This window comes from Mauremys reevesii, linkage group 2, assembly GCF_016161935.1.
Source record: "Mauremys reevesii isolate NIE-2019 linkage group 2, ASM1616193v1, whole genome shotgun sequence".
NCBI classification, from domain to species: domain Eukaryota; kingdom Metazoa; phylum Chordata; order Testudines; family Geoemydidae; genus Mauremys; species Mauremys reevesii.
In genome coordinates this window covers 110128906-110146724 of record NC_052624.1, presented here as the reverse complement: position 1 = coordinate 110146724, position 17819 = coordinate 110128906, and the positions used below count along the sequence as shown (strand labels likewise).

At 39.5% G+C, this 17819-nt stretch overlaps 1 protein-coding gene across 4 annotated transcripts in view; it reads left to right on the top strand.

Moving 5' to 3' along the window:
- Positions 1 to 17819, top strand: part of LOC120399118 (band 4.1-like protein 4B) — a 279147-nt gene that overhangs the window by 73104 nt on the left and 188224 nt on the right. For all 4 annotated transcript variants that reach the window (XM_039527041.1, XM_039527042.1, XM_039527040.1 and 1 more), the window contains exon 2: positions 16822 to 16926. In XM_039527041.1, the coding sequence (XP_039382975.1) occupies positions 16822 to 16926 (105 nt within the window). The remainder of the gene's footprint in view (positions 1 to 16821; positions 16927 to 17819) is intronic.

Sequence of the window (17819 nt, the reverse complement as noted above, 5' to 3'; positions counted from 1 at the left end):
TCATCTGGTGTTCATCTAATTTACCTAATGGGGGAACAGTCTGCCATCTGTTTTGTTCTGTAGTATCCCCTCTCTGTTTTTATTTTTCTTCTAAAATATCTTCTTATAGATTCTGATCAAAATATTTCTGCACACTTTGAACTATGTGCAGTACTGTGTCAAAGACCTTGCTAAAATCAGTTACATTCTCCACATTTTCCTTATGTTCAATCTGTCACAGAACTGAAAAAAGAATTGGGTTATTTGGAATGATCCGTGTTTCAGAAACCCATCTTGACTGTAACTCAGTAGGCTCCATTTGTCAGTATAGAAATTCTTAAATATTTTAATATATATGTAAATATGTAACAGAACCTATAAGAGTCCTTTGTTTCATTTTGCAAAAGATGCTGTTATCACTCCTGAGTCCCTCATCTCTTTTCATAAGATGTATCACTAGTGCCTTCAGGAGTATCATAATGGTTAGTTTCATGTTAGTTAGCTTTAGGATGGATCACATATTCAAATCAGTATGTTAAGTTTGACATAGATAGACCTTAATTATTTCTTGAATTTAGCACCAAGTCTGCCTTGTTTCCTATGTCATTCTTAATGAATAGTGAGGAAGTTAAAAGGCAGAAACATGACTTTTATTTAATTCTTTTAGTATACCTTTTATTGATTTCTCCTTATTGATCAATAATGTCATCTGAGAGGGCTTCCCTAAGAATTCCAGGTATTGTCTCCTATCCTTCAATACTTTTAAATATGTCTACAGACCTTCATATTAGTCACAAAGGTTTTTTTTTAGTATGGTAACCTTCATCGTTCTAGTAAACAAAGTTAGATAAGGAGTAAACTTCCCTTATCTACACTTAGCTAATAAGCAGTGTGTTAATCTGCACACTGTATAGTCTGCATAAAAATACTGATGTCTCCCTACTTTTCAGCAAAATAAGTGAATAAAATGTTTTTTGTGTTACATTATTCTTGGTTTTCTTGTGTCTGCTGATTCATAAAATTCAGTAATTTACAGTGGGTTTCTCTGGTGGAAGTATGAACTTTCAGGACCCATTGATCTAGGTTTTCCTTGCAAATTGATGCAGGATACAGTCTGAAAGGGAAAGCTTTGGCAGAAAGGGATCTGACTTTGTACACAAGGAGAAAAGACTGCACCCAGTTAGCTCCCCTAGGGAAAAAAGGGGGGGGGAAGGATAGCTCAGTGGTTTGAGCATTGGCCTGCTAAACCCAGGGTTGTGAGTTCAATCCTTAAGAGGGACATTGAGGGATCTGGGGCAAAAATCTGTCTGGGGATTGGTCCTGCTTTGAGCACAGTAGTTGTGCTGGCTGCTACTGTTGATGCTCTGGGAAGATCAGCTCTCCATGCTCACAAAGGGTCCATCAGGAATGTATGTACAGCTTATTTTACTACTTCAAATTGTGTTTTTTATGTCTAAACAGCCAGGACCTGACACTCTGGTTTAAGTTTGTTGGCTAGCTGAGAATAAATCAACAGGCCTCTTCTTTCCCTGTTAGAATTATTTGCCTTGTAAGATGGATTTTCGGAGCTAGGATCTCCCATACTCATCTAGGCATTAGTGCATATTTGAGATTCTATGTACAGGTAATGCTATAAACTCAGTACATGCTCACTGGTTCCTAAACTTCCTCATATATCTGTTTGTCCTTTCTTTTTGATGCTCTCATCTTGAGAAGTATCAGAGGGGTAGCTGTGTTGGTCTGGATCTGTAAAAAGCGACAGAGTCCTGTGGCACGTTATAGACTAACAGACGTATTGGAGCATGAGCTTTCATGTGTAAATACCCGCTTCTTCAGCAAGAGAAAGTGATCCTTAGTTTAAGGTGCTCAGCAGCTTAAAAGATCTTGTTCTATACATGAGTGTGGGGGTAGTAACTATATTTCATTTAAAAAAAAAAGATTAAAATGGTTTTATATAAAATGGTTTACTCTTGTTGTTTACTAATACTAGCATAGGCATGTGCTTGTTAGGTAATACTTGTAGTGCTTTTAGTGATAAAATGCTATATAAGTTTTAATATATACTTTTAAAAAAATCTATATTTTGCATTTCTGGCATTTTCACATAAAGAAGGGTACACAAGCCATAGTTTTGGTCACTGTGGGATGCCATCCTGGAATGGAGAGGTGCTACTGTGAGCAGGCTGTACTAGGTAAATTCAGGTTACCTGAGCATAGATACTTTCTAATCTGTTATGATGAGAAGGGGAGGTGGGGTATTTTGACCCTATTCATAGATAGAAAGATAGACTAAAATATTCCTTTAATGGATTTAGAGTTTGTTCAAACAAGAAAGTTTTAGCAGTTATCCTAATATAGTTACACCACTGTAGTTTATTCAGTGTAATTCCCCATGTGGATACTCTTATTTTGGTTATTCTATTTTTGGTTTAGCTACATAAGCTAAACTGAAAAAAAAAACAAAAAAAAACCCCAAAACACTCGTACATTGGAGTAGAAGTGTCCACATGAGAATTGAATTCATACCTGTACAGTAGAACCTCAGAGTTATGAACCCCAGAGTTACAAACTAACTAGTCAACCACACACCTTATTTGGACCTGGAAATCAGGCAACAGCAGAGACAAAAAAGCACAGTGCTGTGTTAAATGTAAACTACTAAAAAAGGGAAAGCAGCATTTTTCTTCTGCATAGTAAAGTTTCAAAGCTGTATTAAGTCAATGTTCAGCCATAACATTTTGTTCAGAATTATGAACATTTCAGAGTTATGAACAGCCTCCATTCCTGAGATGTCCAAAACTCTTGAGGTTTTATGTATAACTATAGTATAGCGGTTTCAATTGACACCTTAGCTTTAGTAAGCAAGCCCATTGTGCTGTTTGCAAGGTCCCCCTGCTCACTAGTGTTGCCAACTTTCTAATCTCACAAAACCGAACACCCTTCCCTGCCCCTTCCATGAGGCCCCATCCCTGCCCTGTCCCTTCTCCAAGGCCCTGCTCCCACTCACTCCATTCCCCCTCCCTCTGTTGCTTGCTCTCCCCCACCCTCACTCAGTGGGCTGGGACAGAGGGTTGAGGTGCAGGAGGAAGGTGAGGGCTTCAGCTGGGGGTGGGGCTGGGAATGAGGGTTTCAGGGTGCAGGAGAGGGTTCTGGGCTGGGGCAGGGGGTTGGAGTGTGTGGGGGGGATTATGACTCTGGCTGGAGGTGCAGGCTTTGGGATGGGGCCAGAGATGGGTGGGAGGGGGGTGCAGGCTCTGGCTGGGGGTGTAGGCTCTGGGGTGGGGCTGGGGATGAGGGGTTTAGGGGGCAGGAGGGGGCTGAGGGTTGGGGGGTTGGAAGGGTGCGGGCTCAGGGAGGGAGTTTGGATGTGGGAGGGGACTGCAGGCTGGGTCGGGGGTTGGAGTGCAGGAGAGGGTTCAGGGTGAGGGGTCCCAAGGACGCTTATCGCAGCTCCTGGGATGTGGATGCCAGGTCCCTGCAGCCCCTAGATGCATGAGCGGCCAGGGAGGCTCTGTGTGCTGCCCCAGCAGCTCCCATTGGTTGTGGTTCCCGTCCAATGGGAGCTGCGGAGACAGCCCTCGGACTGGGGCCGCTTGCTGAGCCTCCCTGGCTGCCCATGCATCTAGGGGCTGCAGGGACCTGGCAGCTGATTCTGGGAGCTGCCTGGAGCCAAGGCAGGCAGGGAGCCTGCCTTAGCCCAGGGCTCCCGCTACGCCGCTGACCAAACTTTTAACAGCCGGTCAAAACCAGATGCCTGGCAATCCTACTGCTGACATGCATGAAGGCATACATGCCTCATGGAACCCCAGTGTTGTACCTCCATGTGGGAAGGTAGAGATTCTTTGTGAACTCTCTCAGGGCTTCTCTTCAAGCAGGAGCTTTGATAATTTATCCTGGTCTTTCCATTTTAGCGCAATTTGTTTATGTGGTTGTTGAATGTTACTTCTCAAATACACTTGAAAAAAGTCAACATTTAAATTTCCTTTCCCTTTGTGAAAGTTTCTAGTACTTGAAACATTCCATCAGTATCTGGACTGATGAAGCAGCAGGTGTGCACACACCCACACCAGAGAAAAGTAATTTTTTTATTTTTCTTTTCCTCTTGGCAGAAGATAAAATTACAGGTAACTTCTGCTTAACCAGAAACCCATCCTGTGATTAGCCTTACTTTAACAAATTCTGTTTTTTTAATGAATGGACACTAGTCAGAGAGCAGTAAATTACATCTTTATCTGTGCTAATCTGGGTTAATAAGTCCCTGCTTGGATTGTTTCCTGTGTCAGTTGGTTCCTAGTTCTGTTATGGTGCTGCAGCTGTGTGCTGGAGATTCCAACATGCATGGAGTATTACAAGTATTTCAGCCGGGGGAGCTGACGTTCTGGGGCAAAAACACTTCATAAGGAACTAGAGCAAAAATCTTCAAGCGTGGGAATAAGGTGAGGTCACCTCATCAGTTTCTAAAGTGACAGGTAGAATTCTCACATATAATGGGTCCCCACTGCTCTCCCATTTGTGCACTATTTGTAGTCTACAGTTCAATTCTAAGTCTGTAACTAGAGAGTTTCAGAAGTGTTCCTGCTTGTCTCCATTTGCAAAGAGGTATGAGCTGCTACTGCCATGTGTAAGTGGTGGAGGCAGTAAACAGAAACTCAGTCCAAAATGTTGAAGCACCCATATTAATATTAATAGTGGCGTTACTAGTAAGAATATTTTATTTATAGAGCACCCATTGCTAAAGTATTTCTTTGCCCTTCATGTGATTTAGATAAAGTTATGAGTATTTATTCTAGTATTGCATTCCTTTTCAATGCCCTCTAATTTTCTTGAGTCGTAAAATCGTGTGCCACAAAATCAATACGCATTTTGTAAAGCTCATGTTCACCTGTTTGTGCGTGTGTGCGTATGGCTGGTCAGAGTCACTCAGGAACGCTGAGCTGTATTCCTTTAGACAAACTGAACAGACGGTAGAAACAATAACTTTTCTTCATAAGATGGTCACTTCATAACAGAGCAGACTGCAAACTATGCTTGACTGCAAACTATGCTTGGCTGATTCTTTTTTTTTTTTTTAATTGTCCGTAGTCTGTTTGAGGTGTTAGTATCAGTATCACCTTTTTCTAACTAATGACTTAGCATGTGGTGTTTTTTTTTCTTTCTGGGTGAATCAATTCTCCTTTATTGCTTTTTTTTATGCACTCTAGACAATGTTTCACTGTTATGTTTACATTCTAGTAATTTGATTCATCTCAGCAAGTTGTAATTGCTCTGAGATTATGATACTTTATGAATAATTCAATGATAATTCATTTCCCATGTTTCTAACAATTGTACAGTGGAGTTTGGAAAAGGCATTTTGTTTTCCTATCCTCAACTTTTTATTCTTTGCATTATTCCCAAATTTTGAAAATTCACACATTCTAGCCCATGGCTAGATGTTAATGGGTGATGGTTACTACTACTACTACTACTACTAGTAGTAGTAGTTAATGGCTAATGTAAAAGTGGCTGATGTAATTATGGCTGATGTTCGCTAGTAGTAGTTAATGGCTGATGTAAAAGACTGCCTTCCCGCAAAGCCACCTTAGGGTCAAAGGTAGTGTCCTGATGAGAAGCCCAGTGTAGCCACTTACCCTGAGGCCTGTCTGAGGGGCGCTATGTTTCTGTATAGAATCTTAGCTTGTAGCTGTCCAGTTTGAAGTTCTCTTTCTTCACAGTTTCTCTAGTTTCTCCTATGCGCACAAGCTCCCAGTATTTAGTCATTCATTCCTAGGCCATGATAAGTTAAGAGAGGCTTGACTCCTTTGTTCCAGGGGCTCAGTCCTGTTGTTGCTTTTTAGAAGGAGGTGAACATCATTTCCCCATCCTGATGATAGAAGAACTCCTGAGCACTCCTGGGGAAGCTTTGATATACAGCAGACAACAAAGCTTATTTTGCCCAGCATCTTCCTTCAATCCCTTTCCTGAAGCTCAACTGGTGATCCCTGATGGGATTCTTCCATTCTTTCAGTCACAAAGACTGCATCATCTAAGCACTGGCACTCTTGAAGTAGTTTATTTTGGGGGGCCGTTATTTGAGGGTGTACTTCCTGAGAGTAATTCCTCTCCCTAATTTGTAACTCTCAACTTTTACAGTAGCCTCTTTTGCACAGAAAATACTAGTTTCCTATCAGTTTTTCAATGCATACCTTTTATTTTGTGTGTGTGTGTGTGTGGGCGGGGGGGAGCAGAGGGTAGTAGAAAGTGTTAACTTTGTTAAAATTGGGTTAAATCAGGTGAAATATTATAGAAGTAATTTTGCTCTTTTAGGGTAAAACTTATTTTCAGTATTTTAACTAAAATTTTGCTGGCTTTACTTTTTTTCTAGTTTTTGGTAAAAACTTAAAAAAAAAAACTTCTCAAAGAAGCTAAAATAATTGATCCTTTTCTCACTCAGACATGTTGACATGCATCATCCATTGCATTTTCAGTGCATGTTCAGGAATGTTGCTGCTTCTGTGTTCTTCAAATTTAAACACTATTTACACGAAACAGCAGGTGCTTAAAAAGGCCCTTTGTTACTGTTGTGACAGAGTTGGAGGCTTAATGGCCATTTGAAGACCTTTTATTTGTAAACTGGCTGAATGCCAGCACTGAAATTTTGAGATACTGGCCAACTGCTGAGAAAATGATACAATATCTTCAGAGCCCAAGGTAGATTATAGTTAACCACATGACTGGGGACATGGTCTATTAAAAAGAAAACCTTTATTTTTCCAGGCTTAACCCTAGGCTTTGAAACATGAGGAATGGGGGTTGTACAAAGCAAAACTTTAGTTTACTCATATTGCAGCCTTTACATCAGGGGTTTTTAAACTTGGGCTCGTGAGCCCTCAAGGGGTCGCAAGGTGGCTACATGGGGGTCTCAAGCTGTCAGCTCTGTGGGTCTGACAGCCCTGAGCTCCCATTAGATTAAATTACCCCCACCATTTTTAATTTATAAGGGTGGTCACACTCAGAGACTTGCTTATGAAAGGGATCACCAATACAAAAAGTTTGAAAACCACTGCTTTACATATTTTAATGAACCAGATTATTGGGGAAAAAATAGGCCACAGGTCACCCTGGGAGGGGCAAGGACCTAGAACTCTGTCTAGGCCATAGGGGGCAGTCTGCCAGAGTGACTAGGATTAAAGAGCACATAGGATCAGGAACTGCAATTAGCAGATGTAGGACTTTTGTGTGTGACACACAAGCTATCTCATAGAGCTGGAAGGGACCCTGAAAGGTCATCGAGTCCAGACCCCCCTGCCTTCACTAGCAGGACCAAGTACTGATTTTTTCCCCAGATCCCTAAGTGGCTCCCTCAAAAATTGAACTCACAACCCTGGGTTTAGCAGGCCAATGCTCAAACCACTGAGCTATCCCTTCCCCCATCTGGGAGATTCAGAGGGAAGACCAGGCACTAATAGTGGTCAGAAAGATCCAGGGACTACCAGAGAATGGAGTAGAAACCCATATAGCATAATAAAGCTAGGATAAGAGGCTGGCCTACAGCCGGGCTTGGAAGGGGAGAAGCAGTGGGGCTAGAATATCAGAGCTGGAGCCAGGGCCAGGCCCGTGGAAGAGAGGACTCCTTCTGGAGAGAGGTAGTTTGGATACTGGACCTAACACTTGGATTGCTTCTATGGGAATAGTTTGGAAATTCTCTACTTCCCCATTCAAAGGTTATTTGCACTCTTTCTTTTTTTGTTAGCGATAACAGAGATAATTCCCTTGTTAACCCACCAAAAACTAGTTAGTAGAGCCTACTGCTTGAAGTGCCTACCGTGTGTGCCTTAAAGCTCATAGTAGTGCACGCTGCTAAATATTTTAAAGGAGCTGATGTATCACAATACACTCATTTGCATCCTACATTATGGGCTGTGAGGATATACTTCCCTTTCAGGACAAGAAACCATTTCTATCCTTCCTATCCATTGCCACAAAACTTTTCCTATTGGTATTTAATGTGTTAATTGGAACGTTTTGTTGGCAAAACTAGATATGTGCTGAATTGTCGTCATTCCCTCTGTCTCTCCCCTTCCTCCCCCACATTCTTTGTTTCAGAATGAGGAATATTTCATGTTTCACTTTTTTGCCTTTGTCAGGTTTGTCTTGCACAAGTTCAGGTAGTTTTGAAGTCCTTGTCAAAGCCTAATTTATAACGCTGCGATCTGAACTCTCCAGTACGATGCAACACCTCTCCTTCATTCTGGTTGAGCTTGTAGAACATGCGTGGTTGCTAAATGCTACAGAGGCATTTTTTTAAAGCTTTGGAGCATTTTAGTTTGAGGAAAGCAGACTCAAAAACTATCCTGCTTTTAAGCAGTCTTTTTTTCTTTGAAGAAAGTAGTCTCATAGAATATCACCACCATATATTTCCTGTACTATGGCCATTTCGTCTCCAATGTACTTAAAACAACACCTAGTTTTAGTTGTACACCAGTTTTTTCTGTCCCTTTCCCATTGGCTGATTCTTTTAATGCCTTTTATTAACTACTGGATAGCACCTTCATCAGCTTCCTGCTCAGTCGGTTTAGGTTAAGGCATCCGATGTCAATTGTCTGTTTTGGGTATTGATTTGTCCTGATTTGCCTAATAGGAGACATAGTATTTTACCAAAAAGTTCTTCTGAAGTTGACGTATTTAGAGAATGTCATCCTTTCTACATCAGGTCTTAGCAGTGAACTATGAAGAATTCAGCAAATTTAACTGGGATAAAAAATGTTCACTAATTAGAGTTTTAGCCCAATTTTAACTACAGATATTGGCCAGATAGTGAGCTGGTGAAAATTACTTGAGCTACTTTGAGGGAGTCATTCCAATTTACATCAGCTGAGTACTAAAATTTCAGAAACTATATGAGCTTTTTTCCCACTTTGATTATATAATGAAGATGTTGGTTAGAAAGGTAGGGATTAGGGATTAAACTACAACTAAACTATTAAACTCACAAATTAAATAGTGCACTGTTGCAAATTAACACAAAAAGAGGCTGTTGAAGGGAGTGATGACCAGCAGCCCCGCTTTCTGCCTTCATTACCTGTAGCTTGTCCAAGGTCCAGTTTGTCGTTCCCCTCACTTTTGTCAACCCCAAATCAGTGTCCGAGTGCAGTAGAAAAATAGTAGAGATTCCTTGATACCCTCTTGTGAACAATGTTCCTTCTCCAATCTGCCACTTTCAGTCATTGCCTTTGTAGGGACTTCCCTTGGTGGGCTAACAATCCAACTTCAATCTGTGGCCTCTAAACACCCCTTTTGAGTTGGATGCATTTGGCCCAGAGGATAAAAGAAAAGTGCTGACAGAACTGTATTCTTGAATTACCCTTCCCAGCAATGGAATGGGGCCTTGGGTGAAATTCCAGGATGTCTAATAGTAGGGTTTTTCCCCCAAATCATTGCCCTTTAAAAGAAAAAAAAGAGCTTAGTTAAGGAAAAGCAGAGTTCTGCATAATGCAAAAATATTATTATTAATAGTGCTTGAATGTGGGCTGGGAGCTCTTGGTTTTAAGAAACTGAATAAGATTTAAAAAAACAAAACCAGAAAGTGCATCCTCAAGTCTGGAACCCTACATGAGTTAATTGAATGAGATTAGGATCTTCCAGAAAGCAGATGATAATTTGTCCAAGTTTTACAAATACCCCCAAACCCCAAATAGCCTTTGTTACCCTCCCAATTAAAAGTGCCAACATATACCCTAGTAAAGTATTCACCATTCCTATCGAAAGAGACTTTTTATTTCCAAAAACCCCCCACGGGTAGCTGCACAGATAGATATATGTTAGACTTTGTTAGGAATGAATCTTCAACGTTGGTTATTTCAGCAGTTATCAGGGAAGGTCCCCTCTACCCAAAAATATGGCAGGGAAAAATGTTGAATAAGTCAGAAAAGGAAGACTACTGGAAATCAGGAAAACAGAAATAGTGAGCTCCCCAAGGAGACACAAGTCCAGGGCACTTATCTCGCCATATATCATGATCCCCAAAAAGAAAAGGGGAAGGGTGACAGTGGACTTTATTTTCCTCAACAAGCATCAGGTGGAGATTCTAAAATAATATTCAAACACTCTGCTTCCTTCCCAACTGAAGAAGAGCTCGATGTAGCACGAAATCTTGTATCTTCCACCAAAAGAAGTTGGTCCAATAAAAGATACCGCCTCACCAACCTTGTCTCTTGGATGAAAATTCTCAGAGCATTGAGAGTATCAAGTAAAAAGGACCCTCCTCATTCTGCTTCTATTAACTACACGCAAATAACAAATAGCAGAACGAGCACTTGTCTTGAAGTCAGAGGACCATGATAGTCTCAGCTTTTTAACTGACCTTAATAAGATTCTGTAGTTCTAACACAAGTTCAGATTCCTAACCTAGGAGGCAAGTATCATATCTTTGTCATATCACACAGTGCAGTGTTGAGAGAGAGAGTGATGTAGACATGGTCAAAGTTAAGGTGGCACTTTTATACAACACATCCTGAAAACACAGATGGAGATTAGATTAATTCATAATGAATGATCTGAAAGTAAATGCTAAGTAGTTTTTTTAACTTGCATTTTTTTGTTGTGAAAATAGTCTGCAATCTGTCGGCTGGGAATCTTGCAAGGTATATGGGGGGAGATATTGTTGGTGAAAGATGCAAACAGGCATGTCAGCAAAAGAGAAAAAAACAGAATAAAATATAGCCACTATTAAAGTCACATTAATATGTTAAAAATTAACAAAAGCCAAATAGTAGTTGCCTCATCTTGTTAAACAGTAGATTAAATATCCTCTCTTCTACTTGAAAGAAAAGTTAATAGAATAAATCAGAAGAGTGGGCAAGCTGTCTGTCAGCAGAATATCTGAAGGCTCAAGTCACAAAAAAATGCAACTATGAAATGTTGTTCAACCACAAAAAGGAATTACAATCTATGATCCCAAAAACTGCAAATGAATTGCACAGATTTTACTTTACACATCTGATTAGGGCATAGATTTCAATTATCAGGTATCCTTTTGTAGCAGGACTAGATTTGCCAGTGTTCATGAACACCAAAATAGATGAGACAGAAAAGTCTATTTCCTGCGATAGAATAAGAGGCCATTATCTTTGGAAGTATGGTGTCAATGTGGAGTTTTACTGACTCTTCTGTGATCATCTTGCTCCAGTATTTATAATGGTATTTGCAGAGGCTGAGGAGAGAGGTACACTTAAATAGGGCTGTAATTTCCCTAACACCAAAAAGACCAGTGGCCCTTAGCTGTATGCAAGATGCTATTACATCTCTCTTGTAAATGTTGACATTAAAATATATGGTACTCAGAATGGACAGTGATGTCTATATTTACATAACTTTTATAGAAACTTGGCCACCCGCGGTGTTTCATGTGTTTGTATAGAGCCTGTCAAAGTGGGACAGTGATCCTGGCTGAGGCTCTTGGCACCACCATAATACCTGGGACTGGGGTGAGGTGAGGTGTTGAAAGACCCAAAAGCTTGCACAATCCACCTACTAGATTTAAGATGTCCTATCATTGCCTTGTCTGAGGATATAAAAAAGGTGTTTCTACAGTGCTTCTCTATTAAAAATGCTGGAGAGCTATAATTTTAGCCCAGAACTTGTAAAACACTTTGAGTTCCTTGTTTCTATTCTAGCTGCCTCTGTTCTGTCCAAAGAGATAATTCTTTAATCCTTTTGAATCTAAACAAGATGAATTGTCACTGCTCCTTATTCTTTTTGGCTTGGGAGCGGTTGTTGGCAGTTGCATTTGGGAAACAGGGGGAGTGATAATGCTTAGTATAAGGACAACGTTCTGCTTAGTCGCGTCCAATCCAGGGAGTTCTGGAAGACTTCTGATTTAAAAATTGCTCTCTCTCAGATTTTCAGAGTACAAAGTAAAGTAGGATAAGTGTAAAGTACTTATTTGTTTAAGTATTTCCTTAATCTGTGGTTGTAGTACCTGAGGTTGCCGGGCTGATCTTGGGGCAAAGAGAGGGGTAGGTAGAAGAGAATGACCGTAGAATGTAAAATTATCCTTGATGCTAGTTCCACTCTCCTGCTTATTGCAGATGTGCTTTCATGTTGATGGATGGAACAGTGAGCAGCTCCTTGAAACGCCTTTGTCCTCAGTTGAGGCCTGAGAATGCTCCCACTCCAGTTCTCTAGCACTCCAAGGAATCCGCCAGCAGAAACTGGGAAGAGACAACTTAATAATCTTATCTCTGAAGTAAAAATAAGTAGAAAAAATATTTTAAAGAAATCTTTCCAACTTTCCTTGTACATCAGAAAGGAGCACAAGTACCCTCCTCCCCCAGTAGGTTATTTTGAAGGCAGATACACATTTTGAAAAGAGCATGGATAGATGTAGGAATCAAAGTGCTGGGAGATATTTATAAGATGCTCTCATTCAAAAACCTACAAAACAAATGTACTTTGGTGCAAGAACACAGAGAGGTACAAGCTACTGTCTGTCAAATATTTGAAAAAGCATCAACATCTTACAAGCAGAACAATTTATGCTAAAGACCTCACCCATGTCAACCTATTCATCCTTGAAAGTGAGATGGGAGATAGAATCTTTTTTTACTTTCATCAACAGGTCTCAGAAATTCTATACTTTTGTAGGATATTCTGCCAGTTTTTCCTCCCTAGCCATTCTGCTATGTTGATAGTATTATTACACAGTTAATTTGACATGTCTAAAACACTGCAAAATTCATTTTTGGAGCGCTAGTGTAGACCAGCCCTTATCAGCACTCGTGTGCTTTTTTTTTTTTAATTACACTACCCCATCTACTTTCTTTTTCCCTCATTACCATGGAGTGCCAGGAGACAGTACAAGTAAAGCCAATGTTCTAGCTTTGGGAGCTGATAGCAGGGTTTTTTTTCCTCTTTCCCCCTACCCCCACCCACTCAGACAGGTGGAGAAGCTCGCTGAGGGATGGATACTCCTGAAGGGGAGAAGAGACAGATAGGGGACTCATAATTTGGACAGCTCTTCTCACATTTGGAAAACGGGAGGAGGATGTTCTACGTACTTTAAGAAAGATTTGGAGCCCCAGCAATACCCCAGTAAAACTGGTTGGGAAATGATTTAATGAAAATTTCAAAATAGTCTGTTTCTTAAATGGGCCCAATTTTCATTAAATGTTCAGCAGTATATTAAATTGAATTTTTTTTGAAAATTTTAATTGACTGAAATCCCAGTTTACAATAAGAAAATGCGGTTTTGGGTAAATAAAGAATTTTAAAGCTATTTTAATAATTTCCATAACATCATAGAAAATTTTGATAATGTGGACAATTTAAAAAAAGAATGTATTGTTAGAGACCATTTTCCTACAAAGAAAACATGTATGGAAAATTGTCTACCCACTCTACGCCCCAGCTCCTTCTGCTGTTCCCTCTTCATATTCTCCATTAGGCAGCGAAGGGGTAGGAGAAAGGAGAGTACTATCTCTACTGTTAGAGGGTGGGGAGCTGCACTCTCTCATCTTCCCCATCTGTAATGCCTGGAAGAAAGTCTCTTCCCCCCCCCCCCCCCATACTACCCAGAGCCCCAGCACAAATTTTTTATCTGAAGGTTCAAGTAATTAGGAAATAACATTTAAAGGCTGTCGTCTACTAGAAGTTATGTATGTAATATTGCATTTTACCACAATTGAGTAAATGACAATGCTGCTTCTTCCATGTGACTCACTTCATATTTGTGGTGAACATGTGTGCAGTGGAACAGTGTGTGCTCCTGGCCCATGCTGGTAGTGACAGAACAGGCTAGTGTCTGTTTGACAGGTGTCTGCTTCATAATTGGCATGCTTACTGACAGTCTATGCATAAGCAAGCTATCAAGAATTGAATGGTCATGGAAAACTGACTTAAACTGTTGGATTCCTATTACCTGTTTTGTATCTGCTGTCCCTGCTCAGGTGAAGAGAACACTTCATTCTAGTGTGCTTTTGATTTGGCATCTTTCACAAGCATTAGTTTCACTAAACATTTAAAACAACAACAAATCCATCTTTAGAATACATTCTTTGCTTATTAGACTATAGTCTAGAATGTTATTAAATACTGCACCTTCAAAACAGTGACGTGGATGCTTACTGTTTCTAAGCAACATTATATCTTAGGAGGTGATCATCTCAGATGTTTGCAATAAGGTTGTTGAATTTTGTGATTAATAAAACATGTCTTTCTAAAAATCATCTTGTGCCTCCCCCGAAACAAGTAAAACAATATCCTAAGATGTCACTTTCTCGCTTCTGTTAAGTAGCTGTACATCTTATTTTAATGGAGATCAGATGAATGTTTCTGAAAACATAGAAAAATTCAAATTGCAGTGCTTTCATTTTGTCAGTCATGTTAGTTGAGGCTTAAATAGAACCTGCCACCTACACTAGAGCTGTTTGACCTCTTCAAGAAAGCTAGTGGAGGTGGACATTATTTCATTCCTTTCTTTATGGTTAGAGAAGAGAATTTCTAAGTATTGTAAGATAACAGCTTGGAATCTTTCCTTTTGTATAAGATTTTTTTTAATAATGTGGGTACAATGCCCTCTTATATGTGGAAGATCAGATTAATTGAACACTTAAAGGTCAAATTCTAGTCCAATTGAAATCAGACATTTTCTGGGAAAGGGAGCTAAATGAAAATGCCTAGCATGTTTTAGAGATCAGGTTTCTGACCTCTTAACACAGATTAAAAAAAATAAATTCAGAGGCAGTAGTAGACATGCTCCTACTCTTAAGATGTCCTTGTATAATGTCCATAAGAAGCTAAAGATAAGCAGTTGCCCATATCTTGGCATATATCTTGTGCTGAATGGCATCTGTTGAAAGTGCCATTCCTCCTTCCCCACTGAGGATCACTTGTAAGAGACTCAGAGCCTGACTTCTTGATACACTTCTGTTCAAGAGAGAGCAGCAACAAATATATTCATTATGTAACTCAGTTTATATGCAGTGCCCAACTTTTGCAGTTCTGTGTGTCGTATTTAACAGTCAGCCTAGGCTCTGGATACTTTACATTCATTAGAACAATATTTGATACAGAATTAAAAACCTATTGCACACTTTACAAACTGCCCATGCAAATAGTACAGCAGCTCCTTTCAGTAACAGTCATTGAACAGTAATCTAACAGTGAAACCCCCATAGATCCATACTACTAACTTGTTCCTTCCCTGACATATATGGAAAAAGGTGGGCTTTTCAGTATACTGTATTTGGAAGGTTAAAAAATGGCTGGAATGGACCACAAAGCGGGAGAGTAAATTCCATAGCTGAGTACCCCTTGTAGAAAATGCCTGGTTAGCAGCTTTTTCCTTTTTTTCTTAAAAAAACAAGAGAGCTCTTGTTTGAGCACCTTTCCTGACCAACTGCAACTTTAGCAATAACATAGAGAAAGAGAGAAGCTTAGGCATATTGCTTAGTAAACTAATAGAATGATGATGAAATTAGTTTAAATGTATTGCCTCATGGTAGAATTTACCTCAAGTCTTTATTATAAGGTTGTATATGTATCTGTTTCACAACATTTTGGGTGGTTTTAATCTAAATTAAGTCAAGTGGACCAAGATAATATTGTAATGAGTGCCTTTATAAATGTGTGTAACAGTAATAATGGCCTTACTATTGAATGTGCACTCAAAATGGTAACCACCTTGCATGCATGACTAAGTAGGTTACTTCTATCCATCCATGTATACAAATCACATGCAGTAATATGAATGCAAAGTAAGTATGCAGTTGTGCGCATTAGCACTTTTAAATCTGAAAATCAGGTGCACCATGTCTAGGGAATTGGTCTATATCTCATTGTGACATGCTCCTTACCTAAAAAAAACAAGGCTCCAGTTCAGTTGCATGTTGTGCTGGGTTATTTTTTTCTAAATAAATTCTTTCCATATATTTTCAAAAAATATATTCTCAACTCTAAGCAACAAAGTTGGCATTTCAAATTGGTTTGTTTCTGTGCTTTTCCTTCCACCCCGTTCCCACAACCTCCACACCTTAGTTTTCTTCCAGTGTTTGAACTTGACAGCAGCACTGATTACTTAAATTCATGAGTTACCCTTTGAACAAGTGTACAAGCATACAACTACAGCACAGGAGTAGTGACAGTGCAAGCGTCCTTACCAACTTCCTGCCTGTGAATCAGCTCTAACCTGGGCTGAGGGTAGTTCAGTTTTCATTCCCACACATTCCTGTAAGGGTGCCAAATTAGTAAAACTTGGGGGGGGGGGTTGTTTTGCTTTGTGTAAAGGCCATAAATACTGTTCAACAATTAGCAGCATTATTTAAAGTCCCTATCAAATGCCATTATCTTTCCTTGTAGTACTCTTAACTAGTCAAGTTGTCTTAAATTTATTTTGCTGCCTGAATGGTGCAATGGCAGTTCATAATTGCAGTTGACATCAGGCAGCTGCCAACAGACTTCAGACGATTACTGAAGCAGACATTTAATAGAGAATTTGGTATCCTGGGGTTTAAAATGCTGGCTCCATATTGCAGGGCATTAGCAGTGAAATTATTTTCCTTTTGCTTCTGTAGCTACTTGTTAGAAACCTTCTTAAAGTTGAACTGGGCACAAAATGTTTTGATACTAAACTAAATCGTAAATTTATTGCACATCTTGGTGATTTGTCAGTGTTACATACCATCATGATAAACACCTAAGAAATACCTTATTCATTGGAGGAAATAAAAACACTTTCAGGTGAATTGTTTAACATCTAAGCAGTGTACATCTCATGCAATTTTTAAAACAAATTGTCTTTGTGCATTCCCCCTCCCCCACCAAACCCTTTTAAAAAAATCTTTTGTTTTTCCTTTCAAATTACAGAAAAATGCGAAAGGGCTGGATTTGTTTGACCAGATTGTCTATCATTTGGACCTTGTGGAAACAGATTACTTTGGCCTGCAGTTCATGGATGCCTCCCAGGTTACAGTATGTACAACATTTATTTCATGTTTGCAACAGTTTATGGTGCCAATTACAAATGTATAATTGGTGGAAATGGTAGAGAAATAAATGAATAAAATGCTGAAATATCTAGAGAGGTGATGGTCAACAATTCTTACAAATAGGACCAGACATTTGAAGTGAGGTATGTCTCATTTCATGTTGTTAATTGTATGTGTACAATTTAGGCCCTTATGGCCAGTTTGATGCTGATTGTGTGTGGGAGAAGGGGACTTCATGTTTGGTAGGTCCATGATACTGAAACTGGTTTAAAAAAAAACCTTGATCTTAGTATAATATGCAGTAAATCAGGGGTCCTGATAACCCCTGCTGCCAGAGTTGCAGATTGTGGTGTTCTTAGCATGATGGAGAAATAGCAAGTTAGATTAAAATCTTGTATTTGTGGTACTCATGATGCAAAATTCTCACCCCCATCCCAGGACTCGTAGGTCTGCAGTAAAAAATAGCTATTTAAATAAAACAACCTCACCCATTTTACAAATAGGTGAAACTTCAGGAAAATAATATTTAAAAAGTCTAATTTCCTGTAGCAAAAATACACTAAACTATTTGTTGCTTTTTGCTATAGGCATGTCCACCTTATTCTCTGTAATTTTGCCACCATTGCTGGCCATTTGAGTAGCAAATGAGATTTTAATGGCTTGGAAGGTAAACTACTGCAATTGAGTTCTCTGAAATAAGTAAATATTTTCCATAACGCACAGGAGGAAAAGATGCAGTAAGATGCCATTAAGGTAGAACACTGGGGTCATATGTGAGGAAATATTGGTGTATACAGTAAAGTGTAGTTTCTGAATTTTCCTTTTCAGAATTCTCAGTTTCATTATGTAGTGAACAGAAGATGCCAAAAAAAAATA